Raw genomic sequence first — 27554 nt, forward strand, 5'->3', positions numbered from 1 at the left:
GTTATTTGCCGAGCAAACTTTACTTTAAGGTTCGGCCTGACCAGTAGATGACCCCTATTGATTTTGGGGCTCATCGGGCCAAAAGTCAAGTTCACTTTGACCTTGAATGATAAAAGGTTGTCCAAGTGATAACCCAACAATGCCTGCACCATATTTATTTTGGAGGTCAAAGGTCAAGGTCACAGTGACCTTGAAGGCAAACTCTACAATTCCTGGACCTAGGCCTAAAAAAGAAAATGTTTGGTTAGGGTTACATCCTTTTCAAAAATAGGTAGGGTAGGTTAGCTTTTTTTTTATTTTTTATTATTAGGCTTTATATAAGAATATCATTTTCATCATTGGAGAATGGTGATAAAGTCATCTTCTGTATAAGCATTTAAGGTTTAAACTACATATTGAAAAGCAATTTTTTTTTTTTTTAGTTTTTCATTTTTTTTTCACACACTATAAAAACGATAGGGTCGGCGCCAATTCCGTAGGTATTTTTTTTAGGTCCTATGCAGAGTTCCCACTTACAATTTTTCCAAAGGTAAACTTACCCGCTGGGTACAAAAATTAGGGGTAAAATGCAATTTTAGGGGGTATGAAATAGATAAATACTTTAATTTTTTATTGAAAAGTTACATTATAACAAATTGTTAGTTTTGTATTGAAGTAACAACTTAACATTGAACTATATCAATCCCTGACAATCAAAGTCTATTGTCTATAGATTACATTTCTGAACTGCCCTTTGGATGACTTCATCCACGTTTGTCCCATGTTGTTTCATCGCCTGAAGTTTGCACAGGTTGATTGTTCGGATTACTTGATGATTTGGATTTGTTTTCTCCTAAACCAAATGCCGTCAGTTTCGATTGCATCAACATTTTGGATGCAGACAGAATTCTTGTGTGTAGATTGGTTACAATGTTTCGCTGCTTATCATTCATTTTGCCAGGCGTAAAAAGTTATAACCCGTCTACATTGTAATGAGCTCACCGAGCAGAATCTGCAGTTTAGCCAATTGATGGGACTAGATAGTATTTGTCATGTCTATTTTGAGAACGCGGTGTGGAATTCCAACAAAATTGATATTCGCCCCCCTGATTTTTGGATGCGCGCGATCTCGTACCGGGTGAAAAATGTATGAGTGATTTATATTTGTTTTGCGTGATTTACGTAATATTTTATGTGATTGGGAACTCGGCTATGGTCATCAAACTTGACATGAAGTAGGGGCCGGACCAGTAGAAGACCCCTGTTGATTTTGGGTTTCATCAGGTCAAAGGTCAAGGTCACATTGACCTTTAACACGAAAAAGTTAACAAAGCTTCTCCCAGTGATATCTCAACAATGCCTGGACCTATGATCATCAAACATGATGTGAAGGCTGGGCCTGACCAGTAGATGACCCATACACATTTTTGGATTCATTAGGTCAAAGGTCAATGTCACAGTGACCTTGAATGGGAAAATGTTGTTTGAGTGATAACTCGACAATGCCTGCACCCATGGCTGTCAAACTTGACTAGGGAGTTGGGCCTGACCTGTAGATGACCTCTTAATGTAAGGGGTCATCAGGTCAAAAGTCAAGGTCACAGTGACAGTCATCGAAATTAGACTTTTGGATCAACAAGCGCAAATTATCATACTATTGCTTGGCATCAAATTCTTGAACAAGCCCTGCTATATAAAATTCAGAATTTGAGCAAGCTCGAAAGACATTTTACCTGTGCAGGGCTTGTGGGCTTTGGCTAATTTCGATTTGCTTACTGCAGTGACCTTGAACACAAAAAGCTTGTTTGTGTGATAACTTGACACTGCCTGCACCCATGGCCCTCAAACTTCTTTTTTGAGTTCCATGCATATTTCATTCATTTGTCTAAATAATCCTGACAACATGGTGCTCAGGGGGGAGCATAATGTTTGACAAATATCTCTTGTTTAATATGAGTTTTTGTCTTGTTTCTGGCAAAATTGGGAATTTCTTCATATATTATAATTAAAGGATATAATACTTCATGAATAGTATTAGAAAAAACTTGGGTTAAACATATTTATTTACAACAGGGTTTCCACCAGGCCTTTACGGCTTTTCGGGCCTGATGGGCCTTCCTGGTAATGGAAACGAAAGATCAGTCTACAAAAATACATAGTAACGAGTACCTGCCACATAGTAACAAGTACCTGTCTGTGCGCATTACGTTAATCTACGTCATCAATTTCTGCGTGATTATGGGAAAACGAAAGTAGGCATTTCTAAAATTAGTTTTATATCTATTGTGCAGGAATTGATCATCGATTATGATCATATCTATTTCGAGGATTGCATATTTTCTGCAAATTTTTAACTCGCAAATTTTTGCGAGTGTCTTTAAATTCAACTCGCATATTTCAATTTTGGCTCGCATTTTGCGAGTGTGCGAGTGCTAAATTCGAACCCTGAAGTGTGGTACAACTTTTAAAGTTTATTGGCAGATCGTTTTACAAAATTGTCATGTCTTTGTTTTCTTAATCCCTTGATTGCCCTTGTTGTTTATTCAATCCTCCAATAAATATTTCACACTTTCTCTTTCCACATGCAGTACATGGTTTAGGATGGGTATTTACTAATTAACTTGTCACAGTGGTTTATACGGTTAGGTAGATAGATAGATAGATAATCTTCATCTGTGAAACTTGATTTAAGTGTAAAAGTTACGATTGATGTCCTTTGGGTGTCCGAAAATTAGGTACGCGAAATAAATTATTTTTATAAATAATTACGGTAGTAAAAATTATCAAATAAATTAAACAAAATAAAAAAGAAAGGAACGAAGTGTGTCACACTTAGTGTTTATTCACAATGGAGTGCTGCATATAAGGACATAGAGTATAGGTTGTCGTGTCCGGGCTGTTACTTTCTCTTGTATGGACAGATTTTAAAATCACTTGCCACATGTGTTCTACATACCAAGACGACGTGTTGCGTGCAAGACCCGGGTCCCTACCTCAAAGGTTAAGGTCACACTTAGTGTTTATTCGCAATGGAGTGCTGCATATAAGAACAAGTGTTTATTCACAATGGAGTGCTGCATATAAGAACATAGAGGATAGGTTGTCATGTCCGGGCTGTAACTTTCCTTTGTATGGACAGATTTTAAAATAACTTGCCAAATGTGTTCTACATGCCAAGACGACATGTCGCGTGCAAAACCCGTGTCCCTACCTCAAAGGTCAAGGTCACACTTAGTGTTTATTCACACTGGAGTGCTGCATATAAGGACATAGAGTATAGGTTGTCGTGTCCGGGCTGTAACTTTCCCTTGTATGGACAGATTTTAAAATAACTTGCCACATGTGTTCCACATACGAAGACGACGTGTCGCATGCAAGACCCGTGTCCCTACCTCAAAGGTCAAGGTCACACTAAGTGTTTATTCACAATGGAGTGCTGCATATAAGGACATAGAGTATAGGTTGTCGTGTCCGGGCTGTTACTTTCCCTTGTATGGACAGATTTTAAAATCACTTGCTACATGTGTTCCACATACGAAGACGACGTGTCGCATGCAAGACCCATGTCCCTACCTCTAAGGTGAAAGATACACTAAGTGTTTATTTACAAGGGAATTCTGAATATAAGGACATAACAGTATAGGTTGTCAAGTATGGGTGGTATTTTTTATGTTCAGAGGCAATTTAAAATAACTTGCCATATGTATTTGACACGTAAAGGCAAGATCAACTTTTCATGTACTGACCTTGTTCGTTGGTCAATGTCACATTCGGGGGCATTCGTCACATACTGTGACAGCTCTTGTTGTAATTGTTTTCAAATTAAACAATGATGAGTTTATTGATGGGGGTACTTCGTTTTTAATTTAACGATGCAATCTTGGCGAAAATTTCACAGTGAACGCCTTGCATCGTTCTTCAAAATTCCGTCAAGTTGAAATTTTGGCCAAGGATTGCATCTTAAATACAAGCAAATTTAAAATAATGCACCCTGTGTAGAAGCAAAAAATAGTCTTATTTAGACTGAGAAATATTTTCATATCTTTTCTGTCAAAATTTTTATTTAGAACTTAACATCAGTTTGTTGTCTGTTCACATCAGTTTTGACCCGTTGTGACCCAAGTGAGAACCCCCTTGAAGTCACTTGATTCCTCACCCTGACATTGCAATCGAGTATAAGAAATCAAGAATGCCAATTCGCATTTAAGTTTTGATTGTAAGTTTACATGAAAAACATATTATTCTGTCTAAGAATATTAGCATGTCTTAACGCCAACTCCTCCAGCTTCTTATGCGGCTATCTCGTCTTTCAAATACGTGCGCATGCAGGTGACAACAGCCAATGTGAAGGTGAAGCTAGCGATATTTTTGCCGTTATCATGGAATATAGAGGTCTTTTTTCCTACTTGATAGGCTACTATCTGAATGAATGAGTGTTCAGTAAAATACTTGATTGCATTTAATAATTATATGTGTTCAAATGATTTCTGTGATACGTTTTTCATGTACAAGGACATCGCACTCAAAGGAGTTCGCGTTCAACACATTTCACCGGGTACGTCCAGGTGTCAGTATAAACATTTCAACTCACTACCATGTGAAATAGTTTTTATAGTTGGACTAAAATATATAGCAGGTTAGTTTAGCTATGAATGGTGTAAAAGTAAATCTCAACGTTGAGAGGAGCCACCCTTCCCAAAGCCAGTAAATCCCAACATGAAATGCACTTACCTGTTTACACCCTACAGAGCTAAATCCTTTTGTTTAGTTTAAACATTATATATTTAACGAATGTGAATAAAATTTTGATAACTTTAGGGATGTGAATTTTCCGCGGATTTGTGGCCGCTAGGACCATTTATGAGATCAATGTAAATCGGAGATTTTGAGGGGGGGGGGGGGGTTCGTCGTTATCTATTTCGTAAGATTGATCCTGTAGTCCAATCAAATCCTACATACAGTAAATTTTTATACTGTGCCATGGTGTCCGATATGTTTAGTGATCATCGTTATTACTGATAGCCAATGAACGCGAGCATTACTAAACAAGAGCATTACTAAACAAACCAATCATATTGCAGCGTCCTTGGGCCTAAACAAAAAATAGGTTTGTTTCTGGTTACCCGACCGACTCAATTTATTTGCCACCGACTCAAAATATTTTATTGCAAAAAAAAATCACTTGCCAAAAAAATCCGGTATCCAGGAAAAATTTGTCCGAAGTTTATGCCATTTGCTAAATTTCACAACTAGATATTTTTCCAGCACCAACCGGTGCATTAGTTCTTTTTTCCAGACAACAAAATGTCCTTTGAGTAGACCGGAATGGCGACGAAATTAACATGCCTGATTGCAGTTAATGTATACCCTTGCACTTAATTTGGCCAGACACAATTTACAAATAACTAGTTTATTGTATTACTTTGCAAAACCAAAGTTCTCCCAAGCTTTGGACTTACATTTTGCCATTTCTATAGGGTTTCTCTTTACTACCGGTAGTATTTCCGCCATTCTTGACTTTGCAGACGACTGAAAACTGTCAAAACGAAAGCCACTTCAGCAGCATTTTCACATACAGCTAGCTCGCAGATTCCAGTTGTTTTCATATCTTTTGTAAATCAAATTTAAAAATAAAAAATAAATTGCAAATTTTTTAATAACTTTATTTTCATTTTTGGTTCATTTTAGTTTGAAAAATAAACACGGTGTACTTTGATATGTAAGATAACTAGTTGTAACGTATTTTGCTAGCTCTACATGCTGTTTGCGAAAATGCGGCTGAAGTGGCTTTCGCTGTTTCGACAGTTAAAAATGAAAGTTAACAAATTGACCGGATCGTGCAAAGATGTTTGCAAAGTGTTTTAAGCATACAAATCTTAAGTCTAGGTAACGAATGTAACGATACGCGATACACTTGATTTTTTATAATGCGATACGATACAGTATATCGTTGAGTACCGAATCGCGATTTCACGATGCACCGATGAATCGTTACAGCCCTAGGAAGTCGCGGATATATATATTTTGAATATATCAACAGGCATGTAATATAGTGCTAAATCAGAATTATTTGAAACAACACATATATTTTAGGGAATCTGAACCTAAAGAAGATACAGGTGTATGTAGCATAAACATGGTACCATAAGTTCATGAAAAAAACTAATGTAGCATTTAAAGAAAAATGTGAAGTCAGTGTCAGACAACAACAGTAAAGTTCAGTAGTAAAAGTGCTTGATCATTACGAAACTTGTCAGTAGTGATGGGCAATCGGTTGAGTTTTACAATCGATAATCGGTTACAATCGGAGACCATCAACCGATTAGACATCGGCTATAATCGGATATTATAGAGCAGTGGTTGCTAGTGATATACTTGAAGGTAATGGGTATCACTTCGTCTATGTAAGCTGAATTGAATATATAAACCAAACAATAGAACTTACGTATTCATTTTTCAGGAAACTAACAAACATCAAACATATTTTTTTTATATTTTTAAGTTAAAAAGAAAAAAACATTAAACTGAAATGTATACATCAGAAATTTCAAAGTCACCAGTATGAATCTACCAGTAAATGTTTGTTTAGAAATATTGTCTGGTCAATGAGATATGGGTTCATTCTACATCTCTTCTTGCTCATCACCTGTGATCTAGTTACTGTATACCTATTTTGCGTAAGCCTTTTTGCAAAGGCAACAATACGCCTTGCTTGTGTCAAGGTTTTCTTTGGTTGGAGGTCCTGGTTTGATTTTTCTAAATGCAAAAAAGAGCCAGACTTTAGATTTTGCTTTCCCACCCGGATAATTGTACAGCATATCGTCATTGTCGTCTGCCATTCTTACGAATTGTACCCAAAGAAAAATGAGCGGAAATGTCGGCAAGATAAAAAAAATCGTAAATGAATACTGAGTAACCTCCCTTGATAAATTTGTATGATGTTCCGCGATAATCGATTATGATAATTTACAATCGATTATCGCCGATTTTGAAGCTTTCCGATCAATTTTCGATTATAATCGATCATCGGCCCATCACTACTTGTCAGCAAATGAAATTCTATACCATGTAAATAGCAAAAATGCTTGATGAAAACTGATCAGCGTATGAGTTCTAGACCATTTTAAACTGAAAATCCAGGAGCTTCTGGGAAGCTTCACCCTCTGGTCCCCCACCAAGCCTTTTTTTAATTGTCATTGGTTAAATTACGTTTAATATGCTGAGATTTTAGATTTTTTAGATTTTTTCGTAGCCCGGGTCATTTTTTCGTCGCCACGGGCGATCAGGCTGCTGTTAATGATGCACACTGTACATAGGTGATAGCTGTTTGTTCGAAAGTTATTGATGAGGCCAAATGTTGACGTACCTTGACATCAGCCGTCAACCAAGAGGCCACACTTAGTCTTACTGAAACTTGGTCATAGTGTTTGTGAATTGTCTATTTGTAATCTGGGTCAAGTTTAATTTAATTTGTATTATCTGTCTAATGATTTAAGTTAGGTAGACAGTGTTTGACAAAACTTTAAAAACTATGGTTCTTGTCTGGGTCAACTTTAGGGGTATGAGGCCAAGCCCTTCAAAGGAGAATTTTTCCAGAAAAAGGGATTTTTGATTGAATGAAATGAAGTGTTAATATGTTATTGTGTCATAAAGACAGTCACATTAACATAAGTAATTACTGGAATCTAGTGATAGCATATTGCACATGATGTTTTGTTTGATTGTGATGATTTTTTATTCTTTATAACCAGGACAGCAGAATTTTGACACAAAATAGGGAGAAAATTTTAAACAAACTTTTAAAATGAAATGTAAGGGCAACATTCATTTAATTTTGAATAATCTTTATTCAAGAGTTACAGTATAATTCATACCACATCTTAAGATATTTCAGTGTTATTTTTTTTACCAATTTGGGGCCAAATTAATGATTATCTATACTAAAATTGAATATAATACCAATATTATTATCAAAATCAATAAAACTGTGTTGTTTAAAGGGGGCTGTCTCACGTATGATAAAATAGCGAAAAAAAGAAGAAAATTGTTGAAAACTGACATAAACTTGACATCGATGTGTACAATGCATTAAAACTTACTAACTGAAGTACCACATAGTTTACTATTGATTTAAGTTTAGCAGTTATTTCGTATTTTTTCATTAAAAAAGATTACTGGGTATGTCTACCAGGTAGAATTAATTCCTTATGCATGATTGGCTAGTCAGTGTTATCACGTGATATTACTGAGGTAGGTGTATAGCTTAATTATGTCACCCGATTAGGCCAAAAAAAAAAATATGTCTGGTTCAGGAAACGTTGTCCCAAAAAATTAGGAGGGTAGGCATTTTTTCCATTTTTTTTTTTTTTTTTTTTTTTTTTTTTTTTGGACGTATGTTGTCTATGTGTAGACGATGCACAGAGCAGTCAGATCACTTTGTAACTCCCAGCATGTGGTATTGTGATGTGTGCTTGTTTAAATGCAGTCATTTAACCACATAATAACAGAGCATTTCAACCCTGTATTATCTGTAAGGACCACAATGGAAATAAGGTTTTATTTTAACTCTTTTTTGTGTTATCCTTGACATAAATGTTATATATGTTTATACATGTTTAAATTTGTATTTGTCATGTTATATGCAATTTTTATGTCGAATAAATCTATCTAATCTATCTAACCATGTATCATCTTTGTTTATTCACATTATTTTCCTTTTCTATGCTTGCTGTTTATGTACCCTATGCCTTTTAGTCACCCTCTGTAAAATGCTAACCTGCACAAAGAGTTCACAATAGAGATTCATGTACAACCTAGTATTTTATAAAAATTCCATATTTTAAAGATTTCTGTCGACAATTTTGTTTAAAATATCTTGTAAAGATAAGTCACTTTAATACATCTCTTTTGTGAATTCTGTCATTGTAACAAATGCACATTGTGAGTGGTGTTGCACAAAATCATATAAGGCATTAGCTAGGCAACCTTAGTGCACTTAGTATAGCTAGTGAGGACCTAGGGGTCCAGGTTAGAAGAGCAACAAAAGTATTATCCAATACTTTGTGAGTTTAATATTATTAATTGACTGTTGATATATTTCCCAAACACAATTATTAAAGTACAAAATGCGTACATTCAATGACATGGCAATTTTTTCACTGATATATATTTAATGACATTCACTGAAAATCTTCTGATACTTTTACTTAAAGGGGCTGGTACTTTTTACTTTATATAAGTTTTCAAGCTTTCATGACCTGCCGCTCTGCTCCATGTTCACATATTTGGAGTTTTATGGCCATCAAAGTGGCTGGTGAACACGCCATGGGCGCCGCCATTGTTGTGCGCTCTATTAACCCAAAGATCGATATAAACGCGCTCTATTAACCCAAAGAGCAATAACTACAGAAAAGAAAATTTTCAATACGCAGTATAGCGGTTTTCGGCCGCGATTTCGAAAAAAAAGTTTAGGGTCGGCGGGTAAAAAATAGGGTCGGTCGGGTTTCCTGAACCAGACATATTTTTTTTTTTGGCCTAAGGATATGCCTTTGTAGCGCAGTGAGTAAGACGTTGGTCTACAATTTTTTTTACATTTTGGTACTTTTTTTTACAATTATAATTTCAAAGCGTTACACATTTTATTAGATAATTGTCCTGAGATTCATTACAGAAAAAAATAATTTTTGGTGCCAATCTGTGACACAGTCCCTTTAATGTATTCTTAAAAAATGAAAAACGTCATATTCTTGTATTTTTTCTTTTATATTATTCTTGTTTATTTCTAGGCAATATTTGAATACCAAATTTTTTCACTAGAGACCTTCTACCAAATTAAATCCTAGGGAATTTGGTATTTAGCTTGACCTTTATGTCCTCTACTGTATTCCTTTAAAATCAGTGTTGTTTTCAGGTTGTGATTATGTATTTTCAGACTGTGATGAGATGGATTCGCCGGGTAGCACGCCGACGAGCCACATGTCTGCGAGCACTCCCCACCCACACCTCACCCCCAACAACATCAACTTACTCGGCATCAACATTCTCTCAGAGCTCAACAGCCAGGAACCCATCAACCAAGGTAGGAATATAGGCTTCAACCAAGGTATGGATGAACTAGGGTTTAACCGTGGTATGAATTTAATAGGGTTTAACCGTGGTATGAATTTAATAGGGTTTAACCGTGGTATGAATTTAATAGGGTTTAAACGTGGTATGAATTTAATAGGGTTTAACCAAGGTATGAATTTAATAGGGTTTAACCAAGGTATGAATTTAATAGGGTTTAACCAAGGTATGAATTTAATAGGGTGTAACCAAGGTATGAATTTAATTGGGTGTAACCGTGGTATGAATTTAATAGGGTGTAACCAAGGTATGAATTTAATAGGGTTTAACCAAGGTATGATTTTAATAGGGTGTAACCAAGGTATGAATTTAATAGGGTTTAACCAAGGTATGAATTTAATAGGGTGTAACCAAGGTATGAATTTAATTGGGTGTAACCGTGGTATGAATTTAATAGGGTGTAACCAAGGTATGAATTTAATAGGGTTTAACCGTGGTATGAATTTAATAGGGTGTAACCGTGGTATGAATTTAATAGGGTTTAACCATGGTATGAATTTAATAGGGTTTAACCAAGGTATGAATTTAATAGGGTTTAACCAAGGTATGAATTTAATTGGGTGTAACCGTGGTATGAATTTAATAGGGTGTAACCAAGGTATGAATTTAATAGGGTTTAACCAAGGTATGAATTTAATAGGGTGTAACCGTGGTATGAATTTAATAGGGTTTAACCAAGGTATGAATTTAATAGGGTTTAACCAAGGTATGAATTTAATAGGGTTTAACCGTGGTATGAATTTAATAGGGTTTAACCAAGGTATGAATTTAATAGGGTTTAACCAAGGTATGAATTTAATAGGGTTTAACCAAGGTATGAATTTAATAGGGTTTAACCAAGGTATGAATTTAATAGGGTTTAACCAAGGTATGAATTTAATAGGGTTTAACCAAGGTATGAATTTAATAGGGTTTAACCGAGGTATGAATTTAATAGGGTTTAACCGAGGTATGAATTTAATTGGGTGTAACCGTGGTATGAATTTAATAGGGTGTAACCAAGGTATGAATTTAATAGGGTGTAACCAAGGTATGAATTTAATAGGGTTTAACCAAGGTATGAATTTAATAGGGTTTAACCAAGGTATGAATTTAATAGGGTTTAACCAAGGTATGAATTTAATAGGGTTTAACCAAGGTATGAATTTAATAGGGTTTAACCGTGGTATGAATTTAATAGGGTTTAACCAAGGTATGAATTTAATAGGGTTTAACCAAGGTATGAATTTAATAGGGTTTAACCGTGGTATGAATTTAATAGGGTTTAACCAAGGTATGAATTTAATAGGGTTTAACCGTGGTATGAATTTAATAGGGTTTAACCAAGGTATGAATTTAATAGGGTTTAACCAAGGTATGAATTTAATAGGGTTTAACCAAGGTATGAATTTAATTGGGTGTAACCAAGGTATGAATTTAATAGGGTTTAACCAAGGTATGAATTTAATAGGGTTTAACCAAGGTATGAATTTAATAGGGTGTAACCAAGGTATGAATTTAATAGGGTGTAACCAAGGTATGAATTTAATAGGGTTTAACCAAGGTATGAATTTAATAGGGTGTAACCAAGGTATGAATTTAATAGGGTTTAACCAAGGTATGAATTTAATAGGGTGTAACCAAGGTATGAATATAATAGGGTGTAACCAAGGTATGAATTTAATAGGGTTTAACCAAGGTATGAATTTAATAGGGTTTAACCAAGGTATGAATTTAATAGAGTGTAACCAAGGTATGAATTTAATAGGGTTTAACCAAGGTATGAATTTAATAGGGTTTAACCAAGGTATGAATTTAATTGGGTGTAACCGTGGTATGAATTTAATAGGGTGTAACCAAGGTATGAATTTAATAGGGTTTAACCGGGGTATAAAAACCGTGGTATGAATTTAATAGGGTGTAACCAAGGTATGAATTTAATTGGGTGTAACCGTGGTATGAATTTAATAGGGTGTAACCAAGGTATGAATTTAATAGGGTGTAACCAAGGTATGAATTTAATAGGGTTTAACCAAGGTATGAATTTAATAGGGTTTAACCAAGGTATGAATTTAATAGGGTGTAACCAAGGTATGATTTTAATAGGGTGTAACCAAGGTATGAATATAATAGGGTTTAACCAAGGTATGAATTTAATAGGGTTTAACCAAGGTATGAATTTAATAGGGTTTAACCGAGGTATGAATTTAATTGGGTGTAACCGTGGTATGAATTTAATAGGGTGTAACCAAGGTATGAATTTAATAGGGTGTAACCAAGGTATGAATTTAATAGGGTGTAACCAAGGTATGAATTTAATAGGGTTTAACCATGGTATGAATTTAATAGGGTTTAACCAAGGTATGAATTTAATAGGGTTTAACCAAGGTATGAATTTAATAGGGTTTAACCGTGGTATGAATTTAATAGGGTTTAACCAAGGTATGAATTTAATAGGGTTTAACCGTGGTATGAATTTAATAGGGTTTAACCATGGTATGAATTTAATAGGGTTTAACCAAGGTATGAATTTAATAGGGTTTAACCAAGGTATGAATTTAATAGGGTTTAACCAAGGTATGAATTTAATTGGGTGTAACCAAGGTATGAATTTAATAGGGTTTAACCAAGGTATGAATTTAATAGGGTTTAACCAAGGTATGAATTTAATAGGGTTTAACCAAGGTATGAATTTAATAGGGTTTAACCAAGGTATGAATTTAATAGGGTTTAACCGTGGTATGAATTTAATAGGGTTTAACCATGGTATGAATTTAATAGGGTTTAACCAAGGTATGAATTTAATAGGGTTTAACCAAGGTATGAATTTAATAGGGTTTAACCGTGGTATGAATTTAATAGGGTTTAACCAAGGTATGAATTTAATAGGGTGTAACCAAGGTATGAATTTAATAGGGTTTAACCAAGGTATGAATTTAATAGGGTGTAACCAAGGTATGAATATAATAGGGTGTAACCAAGGTATGAATTTAATAGGGTTTAACCAAGGTATGAATTTAATAGGGTGTAACCAAGGTATGAATTTAATAGGGTTTAACCAAGGTATGAATTTAATAGGGTTTAACCAAGGTATGAATTTAATTGGGTGTAACCGTGGTATGAATTTAATAGGGTGTAACCAAGGTATGAATTTAATAGGGTTTAACCGGGGTATAAAAACCGTGGTATGAATTTAATAGGGTGTAACCAAGGTATGAATTTAATTGGGTGTAACCGTGGTATGAATTTAATAGGGTGTTACCAAGGTATGAATTTAATAGGGTGTAACCAAGGTATGAATTTAATAGGGTTTAACCAAGGTATGAATTTAATAGGGTTTAACCAAGGTATGAATTTAATAGGGTGTAACCAAGGTATGATTTTAATAGGGTGTAACCAAGGTATGAATATAATAGTGTTTAACCAAGGTATGAATTTAATAGGGTGTAACCAAGGTATGAATATAATAGGGTTTAACCAAGGTATGAATATAATAGGGTGTAACCAAGGTATGAATTTAATAGGGTTTAACCAAGGTATGAATTTAATAGGGTGTAACCAAGGTATGAATTTAATAGGGTTTAACCAAGGTATGAATTTAATAGGGTGTAACCAAGGTATGAATTTAATAGGGTGTAACCAAGGTATGAATTTAATAGGGTTTAACCAAGGTATGAATTTAATAGGGATTAACCAAGGTATGAATTTAATAGGGTGTAACCAAGGTATGAATTTAATAGGGTGTAACCAAGGTATGAATATAATAGTGTTTAACCAAGGTATGAATTTAATAGGGTGTAACCAAGGTATGAATTTAATAGGGTTTAACCAAGGTATGAATTTAATAGGGTTTAACCAAGGTATGAATTTAATAGGGTTTAACCAAGGTATGAATTTAATAGTGTTTAACCAAGGTATGAATTTAATAGCGTTTGAACAAGGTATGAATTTAACATGAGATTAATTTTCTGCCAACTCTATTGCAGCGCTCCAGACGTTACAGAAACTGCAACAAGCGTTGTCACGGCAAATAGCTGCAGCTCAGACCAGTGTCTGTAAGTTGTCTCTTGTCTCTCATATCTATTAGAGCTTAAGTTTGCTTGACCTTAAGAAAGGGGATAGGAACCTTAGTTTTTTAGTGTTTGGAAAAATGACAATGTTTAATAACTTGAATCATTAGTTTAGTGAAAACAATTTGGAAATGGAATAATAGTCGGTGGAGTTATGGACATTTTAATAACTCTAGTAGGAGGCAGCCATTTTAAGAGGTTGCGAGTCATAATCTCTCCAATTCATCTGCACGAATTCAATTGTTTTTTAGTAATTACAAAATAAGTCAACATATTGATATGATTTTTTTTAAACTTGCTTTCTCTGTGATGGAAACATTTCATATAATAAAATAGTAAGCTTTATGTTGCAACAATTTTGTTTTTATTAATTATCCAAACACTGAAAAATGTGATGTTGTTAGGCAAGGTTTTGATGTCACTTTGCCTCATCACCTCAGTAAACAATACGTTTTGGTGAAATGTACTTGAACATCAAATTTTCTACACGTTATGTTTAAATGTGCATTAACTTTCATATAATCATTTATAATTTGATGTCTTAATGATTGTTACAAAGTGGTAGCAGGAACAAATAAAAAAAATGTCTTCATTTTAACATGCCTAAAGTTTACAAATTACAAGCATTTAATTAATGAGCAAATCTTTGTACCAATTCAAGAGTGAATATAGCCACAATTATGAATATTGCTTCTTGTTATCTTGCAGCTAATCAGTCCAACAGTCAGGGTATGCCTATCCAGGCGCTGACCCACTCCCTTACTGTCGGAACCACCTCGGGTCTTCCTCAGCCCGATGAGGCCCTACTCCACTGCCAGAACTCCCAGGGGGCCTCCATTCACCCCACCTATCTGGCCTCCTCCCCCCAGATAGTCCCTCTACATAACCATGCCACCATCTCCACCCCCTCCATCTCCCACCTCGCCAATAGTCGGAGCCTGTATGTTAACTCACAGAACAATCTCACCTCATTGGGCTCAAGCCCGCAGCCCATTGTCACAGTAGCCGTCTCCCAGATGGCGGCATCGCCAATGACAACGGGGACAACAACTATTCCAATTACCCAATCGGGGAATCAAGTGCATCGTGGAAACACAGTGTACGGGAAATTCCTGGGTTCAAGCCAACAGTCAGGCTTGGTAACAGGGTATATGAGCCAGGTGGGCGATGACAGATCCGGTGGGGAGAACAGAGGAGTGGAGGGTGGAGGGACTAATGATAGGTCTCCATGGTAAGTAGAAAGTAGTATTGTATGTGGTTAACTAGCTTTTAACTTAAATTATTATGGGATTCAAACATTTGATGATCAAGTACGGCTAATTTTTGTTTGTCAGATACATATATATATATTAAATTATATTTTTTAATTTTTGTTTGTCAGATACATATATTAAATTATATTTTTTCTGAAATACTTTGATTCATAATAAATATATTTAAAATGATTCAGTGTTTTTTAGCTCTACTGGCCAAAGGCCAGAAAAGCTTATGCGATGGTAATGTGTACGCAGTATGTGCATCCGTGCATCTGTGTGGTCGTGCGTTCGTGCGTCTGTAAACAATTGCTTGTGAACACGATACAGTCTTCAGTTTTGATTGTATCTTGATGAAACTTGTACAGTATCTAGATATTAGAGCTCGGTTCCTTTCGAAAACCAGCAAGATCCGCCTATGAATGCCTAGATTATGGGCCATGAAAGTTTTAAAGAAATGCTTTCTATTTTTAGCCAGGTCTGCATGAGCGAATTCTATTTTTAGCCAAGTTTACATGTACATGTAAATTCAAGTCTAGAGTTAAGGGAGACAATTTGCAAGTCTAGGATTTTGAGAAGCAATTTGCTTTTTGCTTCTGCAGTTGATTTTGTGCATTCATCTTAACAAAATTGGTTGTGAATGTTTAAGTTATGAACCTGGTGTCATTACTGGCCACACCAAGGGTTCACAGGTTTGGTAAACATAAATTTTTTATCTGGAAAGGTTTGAAAATCTTTTTGTGTGTTCGTGCATCCATCTCAGCACAATTGATTGTGAATGTTTGTTCAAATTAATCAATGTTGTCCTAGGATGCCCTTGACTTTGACCAACTTTTTTCAACTTTTAAAACTACAGAAATTTTTACTATGAGTACAGTTTTGAAAGCATTTTTTTTTGTCAGATGTCTTTTACTTGGCACATATTAAAAAAGTTCATGCAACTAATCTGCTTACAATACTTTCTGGGCTCAGATGTTGAATGTGCTATGTTTTCAGGTAACCCAAACACAGAACATAAACTATATGTCTGTTGCCTTTTACCCATACATACATGCTCTGAATTGATATGACCATAAAAGCCATGCCAGTAGAGCATAGGCCCTTTTGGGCCTCTTGTTAAAATTCTGCTATAATAATCAATCAGTATAATTATTCAGTTTAGTGTTGAAAGAATAGTCAACTTTCATTAAGAGGATACTTTGACATTCTTTATCATGTTCTCATTATCCTCCGCAGTGCTAGTCCCACTCCCAGTGACACGAGTTCCCAGGGTGCTCCAGTAGACCCGGACATGTTTACCGGTCAGAGTCTCGGTCAGCGAGAACACAACCTGATGGCCAGTCTCGGGCAATACTACAAAAATGAATCTGTTGCCCATGTGACGGGCTGGCAGGGCGAACTTGTCGAAAGACAGGTAATAGACAGTTGAAATTGTTTGTAACCAGGGGCCATGATTACGATCAGTCTCAAATCCAAGTCTAGACTCAGAAAAACATCTTTAGGAAAAACCATCTTTATTCCATTTCTTTTAGAAAGTAAAATGTTAATAATAGTAAAATCCTAAAATAGTAATATAAGTCAGCAATGTTCACCATCAATGCTTTGCTAGAAGGAAAGTTACAATGAAATGATGATTTGAAATTTTGAGTCTCGAGTCTGAACTTAGACTTGAGACTGTTCATAATCACTGCCCCTTTGCTAGTTTTCAAGACACATCATGCTTCATATATTCTTGACCATTCCCATTAGTAAAATTCCTCAAAATCATGCAGATTTCCCACATTTGACAAGATATTCCTGTATTGTTTAAGCATTGAAATTTCTTCACTATTGTGCTATGTTCTCATTCCTAAAAGGTCAGCAGCCAATGGAAAAAAAAGAAAGTTGACCAACACCCCTGTGGAACTCCTGTTCATTTCCCCTATATATTTGCAGGCAAGGTTGTACCATGATGAGAGTCTACGGATAGGGAGCTTGATAAGTAGCCAGGTGTCTGTGGAACTGAAGAGGGCGCGGTCGCTGGTCCGAGTGGAGGAGATACAGTCCACACTCCATGAACAAAGGTAGGGAATGCTGCTTTGGGAATAATAATGAAAAGGATCAAAACTAGGACCAATGTCAATGATTTAACCATATGTTTACATTTATAATAAGTTCACAATAAATGTGCTCTAAAGCTGAATAGAAGTTGCCTAGGGTTTTCTGAATTAGATCAGATATCAGGTACAACATGTAACAAAGTTATCATAATTTAAGTGTCTTCGCAGACTGTTTAGCCTGGTACAAATATGGGATGGTCATGCGCAATCACAAGATTCTTTTGTTAAATAGAACCTGAGCTCAAGGTGTTATAGGAAGTCTGCTGTAGATATGATTTTTACTGCTTTAAAAAATTATCTCAAATTGAAATGTATGCAGTAAGCCATACATATTGCTATTAAGCATAACACATTTAAAGTCTTGTACCCGAAACTTACAATCTGAATATGTTGATTTTGGGAGTTTCTGATAAATAGTTGAGGGGTTTTAACTGACATTTAAATTAAGCATGAATGAACATGATAGATTATATGTGTGTCCTTATGTCTGGATTAATGCCAGTCGTGTATATTTCAAGAATATTGCATTAGTTTCGAATCTGCTTTCTCAAATAAAATGACAAAAAAATGTTTATATGTTGATGCAATTTTTAAAAAAATTAACACCATTGACATATGCTGTCTTTCCATTCCACAGGAACCTGTTCCTTGCCCAGCAGATTGCCGAGCTAGAGAACATGAAGCCTGTATCATCCGTGTCCTCATTCCTCCCCGTATCATCAGTGTCCCCGGCAACCAACAACACCTAGTGACATACCCCACATCTGTGTACTGTGGAGGAGTCATCTTGGCATTATTTACAATTACTATCACAATTCTGCCAACATACGAATGAGATTTGGTATGACCTTAGTCAACAATTTGGTATTACCGTGTTGACCAACTTGGATTTGCCTTTGCTACGAGTTTTGGGTTAACATTGGTGACAGATTGGAGGTTACTGTAGTAACTTATTCGGTGATACCTTCGTGACCTGTCCAGTGTTTCTGCGTCATTGCCATGGCGACAGTTTCCCTGTGGTCACAGTGATAGTGATGAAGCTTTGAGGACAGAATGACTGTGATGTCCATGGAGATGGTTCTGTGGTTGCCTTGGCAGCATGTAATGTTTGCCAGGGGAGATGGTAATATATTCTGCGAACTTCGGTGATACACTGAGGATAGAGGTGGCGTGGAGGCTGTTCGGGGATAGACGGAGAATTCGGCCCACAAATATTTATTGAAAACATATTCATATTACTGTAATGGCAATTTCCTACATCCAAAGACTCAATTTGTGCTTGTTCTTACTGAAAGACTAGCTATGTTTATATCATGGACATTGTTCACAATGGAAATATAGACTGTTTAGAACCTTTTTAATGCCACAGCTGATGGTTGTTAATATAGTATATACTTATATATGTAAATCATGCCTTCTTAGCAATTCAAAAACCAGCCTATCTTTTACTGATGGCATGCGAAAAGTGCTTATTGGCATAATATTGTTGTTTAATTTTATAGGAACCCAACCTGTATAATATGAAAATAATTTAAATAAGTTTAGTATATGGAAAGAAGTTCTGAAGTAATATTTATTTGATTATTTTGAAGAATTAAACAGGAGTTACCTTGTCACATAGGCAGAATGTTTCATGTATTTTGCATGTATTTTTACATGCCTGAAAAAAAGTTTTTACTAAATTCTTTATTCACATGCTGTGTCATTTTTATTTAGAGGAAAGGAACATAATAAATGCAAGTATGTTACTATTTTAAAAGTGTTGTAGAAAGTTGACATTTTTTGTTCTTTATTTTTTCACATTCATGTGTCTACACCAAGTGTTGTATTAAACGAGTATTCTGCAAGACTTATTTTTAGCTCTACGGGTCAAAGGCCTGAAGAACTTATGCCATGGCATGGTGTCCGTCGTCCGTGCGTCTGTCTGTAAACAGTTCGTTATGAATAAGAAACAGTCTTCAATCTCAAACTTGTACAGTAGTAAGATATCCATGAGAGCTCGGGCCCTTTATTAAACCAGCTAAATCTATCATGCCTGACTGGATTATGACCCTTAAATGCTGCAGCCCTCGCAAAACTATTCTCTAAGGGAGAAAACTTTGTACAGAGAGCTCTGTATTATTGTCGCAATTATTTCCCTTTGTAAAACATGCTTTGAATGTCGGTTCAGGAGTTAAAAAAAAAAGTACCGAAAAAGTCATACGAGTAAAGCATAGGCCCTCATGGGCCTCTTGTTTAAGAAAGATATAGGGGCCATTTTTATGCTGCATTGGTTTAAAAAGCCAAAAAAAGTCAGATTTAAGAAAATATTTGTATGTTTGATAATGATATAGATATTGTGTTGCGGAGGACTTATGTAAATACTGCATTGTTTTTGTTAAAAGTTGTAGTAAATTATAAGTTTATATGTACAGACATATATTAATTATTGTAAATAATTAGATTATAACTAACTGAACAAAGTGTGGATGGTTATGCTCAGTTGATTTTAGCTGGATGTCACAAGTCAAGGTCAATAAGAGTCATTTGTTTATATTTTTAAATGCTGTTGAAAGTCAATTAGCCAAAATGTATGGGACCTTATATACACATTTCAAATGTATGGTAAATTAGGTCCTTTGTTCAAAAGCACCAATATCCTCTATAGTGTCTTTTCACGAGTAAACTAAGACTAAGTATTAACCTTTTGTACCGCCTGTGCCTTGCAAATTGGGAAAAAAAGTTGACTGGGAAAAATACAAAATCAGGCCAAAATAGCTAACCTTTTAATGCATACATTATGCTGTGAAAGAGTTAGTTTTGGCAAGATTATGTTTATTTTTGAAGAAATTCATTGCTTTTTTATTGATTTACATAGTCTGCATTTATCAAATTGGGAAAATATATATTTTGGGGGGAAATGGACACTAATGCGCAAGGGGAAACAGCCTTTAGAAGGTAGTAAAATGCACCAAAAAAATCACTGTTTAGGGGCTTGGTTGACTTATAAAGTTGGGCAACTTTCACAAAGTATTTTCTTAACAACACTGTTAAGGGTCAGGGGCCTGTTTTTATGAAAGAACTCAGTTGTCAAGTTATATTGTTCAATATCTTGTGGTTCCTTCTTATATTAACTCCATGATATAATCTAGAGGTTGAAAACTCACTGAAAATATCAAAAAATCATTTGTATCTACAGATCTAGGACTTGTATTGTTACAACTAAGATTCTTTAATGAGACAGCCTAATCCAATAAGATTTTTGACAATTTTTGTCGTAATTTGAAATTATCTTGGTGTCACATTTTTGTTATTTTTCAACATATTTGTATAAATTGAACTTAAGCCAGTATTAAAATAAACACAAAGTTGAAGAAATAAAAACAATCAATGTGACGCTTATACAGGTTTAAGATGATAAAAGTTACAACTAAAACCCTTTATTGAAAAGACCCCCAGGGTCCCAAGTTTCTAATAATATTAAAGTCTATACAATTAGTTATCAATCATAAGGGGTGAGGGTGGTCTAGTGGTATTGGTGTCTGCCTCTCGCTTAAGAGGTTATGGGTTCATTCCCCACCAGGGGTACTTTCTCATGGCCCCTCAAAATCTACCTAGTACTGGTTTCTGTCAAGGAATCAAGACTTAGAGTGATTCATATAAGCTTACAGCCTTCACGACAGAGTTGAAAGGAATCAGTATATACCAATTAAATATTCAAGAAAATTATCAAAAATATGGATTAATTGAATAAATTGGTGACATTGTCATCCTGTATTTTGACATTTAAAGGTTGACCAATGGAGACCACTGTGCTATGTTTGACTTTGTGCGACTTGGTATGAATGGTTATCTATTTTTAGCTGTGTAATTTATATGTACAGTCTCTAATGCTGAATAAAGCCATGAATACACATTGTATCTCTATTTTATGACTCCCTGGCTTGCTTTAGATCATTATCCTTAAGCAATTGATCCTGAAAGCAGGATTAAGTGCTTCGTAGATAGACTCGAGACTTACTGTTCAGTTGTAATAAATGTTTTATGCTAAAAAAAAATTGCATTAATAACAGTAGGAAGTGACAGTAAATATATTTGTCTTTGGAAACAAATTCAAAAGGGCCTTAAGTCACTTTACTCCGCTTTGGGCATGAATCCCTCTATTGACTCTGGCTATTTTTCAGGATTTATTGTTAGAACCCTTGATTATAGGGCTATTATGACTGCGCTTTTTGTACATCCTAAATCATGTTGAGTTGGGTGTGTTAATGCTTGCCCGTCAAGACGGCATAATGGTCAAGACAGATGCATGTTTATCATCAGAAAATCATCGTAAAATTTCTTTTATTAGCTCGACTATTCGAAGAATAGGTGGGCTATACTACTCGCCCCAGCGTCGGCGTCCGGTTCAAGTTTAAGCGCAAGTTGGAATTTTCAATTACCGTATAAGTCCAATACCCTACATTCAATTGACTTAATACTTCACGCAGTTGTTCAGGGCCATCACACGATGAGGTTAGATAACTCCATATCATTCTTTACACAGATTATGGCCCCTGATTGACTATGGAACTTGGGTTAAAGTTTTAGGGCAAGTTGGAATATTTATTAATAACTTCTATATCCTTTGTTCAATTGACTTAATACTTCACACAGTTGTTCAGGACCATCACACAATGAGGTTACATAACTCCATATTATCTTTTATACAAATTATGGCCCCTGATTGACTATGGAACTTAGGTTTAAGTTTTAGGGCAGGTTGGGATATTGTTTAATAACTTCTATACCCTTCATTCAATTGACTTAATACTTCACACAAGTGTTCAGGACCATCACCCAATGAGGTTACATAACTCCATATCCTTAATACAAGTTATGGCCCCTGATTGACTTAGGTTAAAGTTTTAGGCAAGTAAAAGTTAAGGGCAAGTTCTTAAAAAAAACTTACCGTTCATTAAATGCACTCAATAAAATTCAAAATTATTTACGGCCATCTTACAACAAGAAACAGAACTCCGTTTTAAGCCTAAATACAAATTATGGCCCTTGAATTTTTTTTTTTTTAATTTCCTTTGAAAGGCATATTGTTTTAAGCCTAAATACAAATTATGGCCCTTTAATTTTTTTTTCAATTTCCTTTGAAAGGCATATTTGTATATTTTTAACCACATTTTCATAATGGTAAATCAAGTTATTTAAATGATTTGCGTCATTGTTTGGGCGGGCTGGTGGGAGGGCAGCATCAAAGTCACCTTATGTATCGAATAATTTTAGTTAGGTTTGACATGAAGAGACCAAACTTGGTATTATTTCATCGTTTTTGTATTCTAAGACAAAGTGGCGTAGTCGAGCGCGCTGTCTTACGACGGCTCTTGTTATAATTATGCCACCTATTTGATGAAGTGGGGATGTATTGCTTTGTGCATGTCTGCCCATTAGTCGGTAGACCAAACCTGGGTCTGATAACTGGAGTATGTTTGGTCCTTCGGACGTACAACTTGGCAGGGAGGTTCATCATCATCAGCAGATGACTCCTATTGATTTTGTGGTCATGGTGATTTTGGACACAAAAAAACTTGTGTGATTGATAACTCCAGTTTGCTTGGTCCTACTGTCCTCAAACTTGTTAGAGGGGTTGGTCATGACTAGCAGATGAACCCTGTTGATTATGAGGTCAGTTTGTCAAAGGTCACCATCATGGTTTACCTTGGACACAAAACGCTTGTCCGATTGATAACTAGACTATGCTTTGTCATTAAACTTGGAAGGGAGGTTTGTCATGACCAGAAATAGATTTTGAGGTCAGCTTATTAAAGGTGACAGTCGTGGTGAACACAAAAAGCTTGTCGAATAATAATTTCAATACCGGTAAGCTTTGTCCTATGCCCACCAATCTTGGTAGGGAGGTTCGTCATGACAAGCAGATGACCCACATTGATTTTGAGGTCAAAACTTCATGGTCAAAGTGACCTTGAACACCAAAAACTTGTACAAGTAGATAATGCTTTGTTTTACACTCCTCAAACTTGGTAGAAAGGTTGGTCATAACCTCCAGATGACCCATATTGATAGTGGTCAGGTCAAAAATCAGGGTCATAGTGACCTTTAACACAAATACCTTGTCCAATCAATATAAAGAGATGACTTGGCCCTTGATCAACTTCAATATTAACTCTGAAGAGTTCTGACCCTTGGAATTGTAAAAATTCAAATTCACATTGGTTATTCAATCTACAATGGGTTATAATTCATCAAAACAACTTGACAGCCAGAAAACACTTCAAGGGCAGCTCCATGAGTTCTACTGATAATTATTGTCTTCCATTTCTCAAAAGTAAACATGCATTTAAAACACACTTTAAGGCATGACTGTGTCACAGCAGGACAAGCCATAATGCAGCCCATAATACAGGTGTGGGCAGACCTTGATAAACTCAAACACAATTTTTAAAATGATACGACCAATTTAGAACACCACCAAATACTTTACAACAAAATCATACATTTTAATATATTTTATTGTGGTTTTTTTCATAATATATTGACTATGGTTACATATTGCAAAAAATGCTTGTCAAAATCATTCATCACTGTCAACTAGTACAATGAATTGTCATGACAAACAAACTTCATCCCTGATCTTATCAAAGCAGGACACATCAACAGTGTTAAGTTTTTTGCCTGCAAGCTAAATTATATGACAAAATGTCATTGAATGTCATAAAAATGTTAACTACAAGTCCAGCTTACAAAAATGAACTTAAATGGTAAGGTAAGCTTGCAGGATTTAATAAAAACCATACCATGAATTTTTATAATAAATAAAATAACTTTGAAATTGAACTTCATAAAATAAAATATATTCCTATTGCCACTTTCATTAATTCTAAAGCACAACATCCTTTTTACCATGTTTTCAGGCCTGAGACGGAACAAATTACGTGTTTGGTCATTGAAAACGTCATAAAAACTGACACATGTACAAATATTTTAAAAACACAATACAGCAGTTTGTACTGCTAAAAATTCACATCCGCACTTTTTAACACAATGATATCATGAATAAATATGAGAATGACGATAATGCGTATGAGGAGGTTGAACTAGGCATGTCCAGGTTGTTAGGTTCTCGTGTATTTTCCCCAGATATGAAGCATGAACACTGAGGCAATGAAGATCAGGCTCATCACTAGAACTGGCACTGGACCTCTGAAAATAGACCATTACAATTCAGTTAATCACAAAGCATAAAGAGTTTAAACATGTAAGCACTTGTCTGTCAACTGCATATAAAATAAATCTCAATTGATATAAATTGGTTAAGCAAATATGTATTCAATTGAGAGTATTTTACAGACACTATCTTAAGTTTTCCATTGCCAAAGCTATTCATAAGCATTCCTTTTAAGTTTTATATTTACAATTATACAATTGAAACAACAGGAACAAGACCAGCTGCCAGAATATTATTTACGGTCATATTAAATGGCACAATGATCAAATGCCAAAGCAACCAAAACAATCAAGAGGAGACATGCAAGACAACCAACACAGTCTACTTTAATTTATATTAAAAAATCTATGGTGTTAAATAAACCTGCCCTTTTTTGGATCCCCCTTCTGCAATGATGGTAATCTAATGATGATGATGATAATCCAATAGTTTTCTATTATATATTTAGAAAAAAAGTAAAATTACTACAATGAAGAACATTTCCCTACATTTTCTACCATAATCACAACATTTAAGTTCTTCAGTAGTTCACCAAATGTTGTAAAAAGTGTGCTTTTTTCAGTAAGCACACAAGCCAAGTACTTCAGCCCCATGCCCTTTTTAAAGTCTGGTTAAAATGCTAGCATAATTTCTCAACTCATACTCACACTTTAATGCCTGGGGAGTCTTCTGTGTAGAACCTCCACATACCAGCACTGCTACCGCCAGGCTTTGATCGTGCTGCCCCAGCGGATGATGGAGCTTTCCTGGAAAAATATTTGAAATGTAGCCTTCAGTTTCAGTTTTATATTACAGTTACACTATTACAACAATTGTGAAACAAGTTATTAAAACACTATGTTAATCACTTTTGTTGGCATAAGGTAATGTGAGAGCACGCTATTGCGTTTAATGGAAACTGGAGATCCTAAGAAAACCCACTTAAGCAACATAGGGACTTTTATTTGCCAAAGCGATGAACGGATTAAGATTGCCTTCATGAAAAGCAAATGTGTGAATCCCTGTGCCAACCAGACAACCATTAAATGACAAGCTTCAGTTATTGTTTGAAGCGTTTAGAAGACAGTTGACTTTTTATGATATAATCTTATTAGATTTATAAACTACTGTTTCTTTTACATTAACATTTCATCATGGTTTCTTAAAGGCGTAAATTGGATGATGCAGTTTGGGCCTTAAATATTTAGATAGGGTAGGGATAAAGTTGTTGTATTTTAAGTCTATTCAAAACAGCACAGCAAGTCTCGAGTGTTAACCATGAGATTTCCTTATATTGTTTATTAAATGATTAATAACTTAATATTTAATTGTTATGAACATGAATGGATTTCATGGACAACAACAATAATTCAGAAAATCAATTTTTTGGGGGCGAAAAATAACTTTAAGGTAGAAGGTTTTTCTAGGAGGGTTCAATTGCCCTAAACACAAGCATTTGTTCAGACCATTGCGAGTCCACCTACCTTTGTCTGACAGTGGATCCCCCTCCAGATCGTGGGGAGACAGTCTTGGATGCGGATGGGGAGCGGCCCCCACCTACTGAGGTTGAACTTGCTGGTGCAGGCTGGAACAGAAATTCAACAATTCATTCCCAAAATAATACACTTTCAATCCTTTCATAATGATATTAGCACAGGCGCCAGTTACATTGTCAAGATCCATCCTATTCAGGCCATTGTCAAAATAAAATGATAAAAAAAAAATTTTAAGACCAAAAAATGATTGGAACATAATCATTTATCACAAAAACCTACATATTACTAAAAAAATCCACAGATGTTAATGCCCTCGTTAGGACGTTGATGTTTTAGTAAAGCTCGAAACTAACTTATTGTTCAACCAACTGTCTCCCAATAACTTACATTTGTCTAAAAATATAATAAAGCTTCAGAAACTGTACTGTACAACTTTAATACATTTACATCAACAAAATGGATAATTCCAGCCCCAACTCTGGAGAGGACTAGGTAGGCAATTCATAATCACCACTCCAGTATGGCACTATCGCCTATATGGATGAGGGCTAAACTTTTTCCTTGAGGAATTTCATTTAAAAAACAGCATTGCTGCAGTTAGTAAGAAAAACGTCCATTTTAGGGCGAAAAGGTATCCCTAACAATTTATGTAAATAAGTTTAATAAAAAATAAAATTGTCAATATTCAAAAAATCATAATTTTTAACATTTTCACTAAATTGCTCGGGGACAATACTCCTCATTGATTGCCATGTATATTTAACCTAAAATAAAGGTTTGATTTAAAGAAAAAAACTGAAAAATAATTAAAATTCAACATTAAAGTTAAAATCTTACCATATTTCTTGTTTCCCTTCTTTCGACGTGTCAGATGAAAGGATGTGACGTTCCCGGTATACTATGACCGTATTACCCACAAGATAAATTTACCAGCAAGTTTTTTAGAAAGGATAACTAAAACTAAATAAATAGGACACCCCATGCAGCGGTTCATTCCCTTTACAAATATAGTGGATAGTTGTCTCTGAATTGATTTATTTAGGTATGGTATTTTTTAAATTAAAGAATTTTTCAAATTCAACAGCTAGATACCAGAAAACTGAGAGTATGATTAAATTAATTAAATTGTTATTGGTTCAAGAAGAAACTGACAACGGTTTAAAAACCACTAAATTTGGCAACTATCTTTCTAAAATACTGTCATGTGTGTTGGTATTCAAGTTTCAAATTTTAATGACAATATCGGCAATACATAAGCTTTTGGCCATGAACAGTGTATGTTCGTAAAGTTCCAATTATATACACTTCCAAACATCTCGCAGCTGTTGCTTCCCTAAGCTGTATGCCATGCAAAAACG

General features: G+C 35.1%; 2 protein-coding genes across 2 annotated transcripts in view; one reads left to right on the forward strand and one right to left on the reverse strand.

The window, feature by feature from the left end:
- The window catches only part of LOC128240719 (WW domain-containing adapter protein with coiled-coil-like), a 36016-nt gene extending 14616 nt beyond the window's left edge, over positions 1-21400 (forward strand). The window contains exons 8-13 of the mRNA XM_052957504.1: positions 9911-10057; positions 14070-14138; positions 14862-15384; positions 16643-16820; positions 17342-17469; positions 18143-21400. Coding sequence (XP_052813464.1) covers positions 9911-10057; positions 14070-14138; positions 14862-15384; positions 16643-16820; positions 17342-17469; positions 18143-18254 — 1157 coding nt within the window. The 3' untranslated portion in view covers positions 18255-21400. The remainder of the gene's footprint in view (positions 1-9910; positions 10058-14069; positions 14139-14861; positions 15385-16642; positions 16821-17341; positions 17470-18142) is intronic.
- A 2589-nt stretch (positions 21401-23989) lies between these two features.
- On the reverse strand, positions 23990-27093 carry LOC128240833 (protein transport protein Sec61 subunit beta-like). The gene is made up of 4 exons (XM_052957751.1): positions 27034-27093; positions 26185-26285; positions 25369-25467; positions 23990-24696 (listed from the first exon to the last, which is right to left on the reverse strand). Exons 1-4 carry the CDS (start codon positions 27034-27036, stop codon positions 24609-24611), a joined length of 291 nt encoding a protein of 96 aa, XP_052813711.1. The 5' UTR covers positions 27037-27093; the 3' UTR covers positions 23990-24608.
- Between the last annotated feature and the right edge of the window lie 461 nt (positions 27094-27554).

Source organism: Mya arenaria, chromosome 7 (genome assembly GCF_026914265.1).
Source record: "Mya arenaria isolate MELC-2E11 chromosome 7, ASM2691426v1".
Lineage (NCBI taxonomy): Eukaryota > Metazoa > Mollusca > Bivalvia > Myida > Myidae > Mya > Mya arenaria.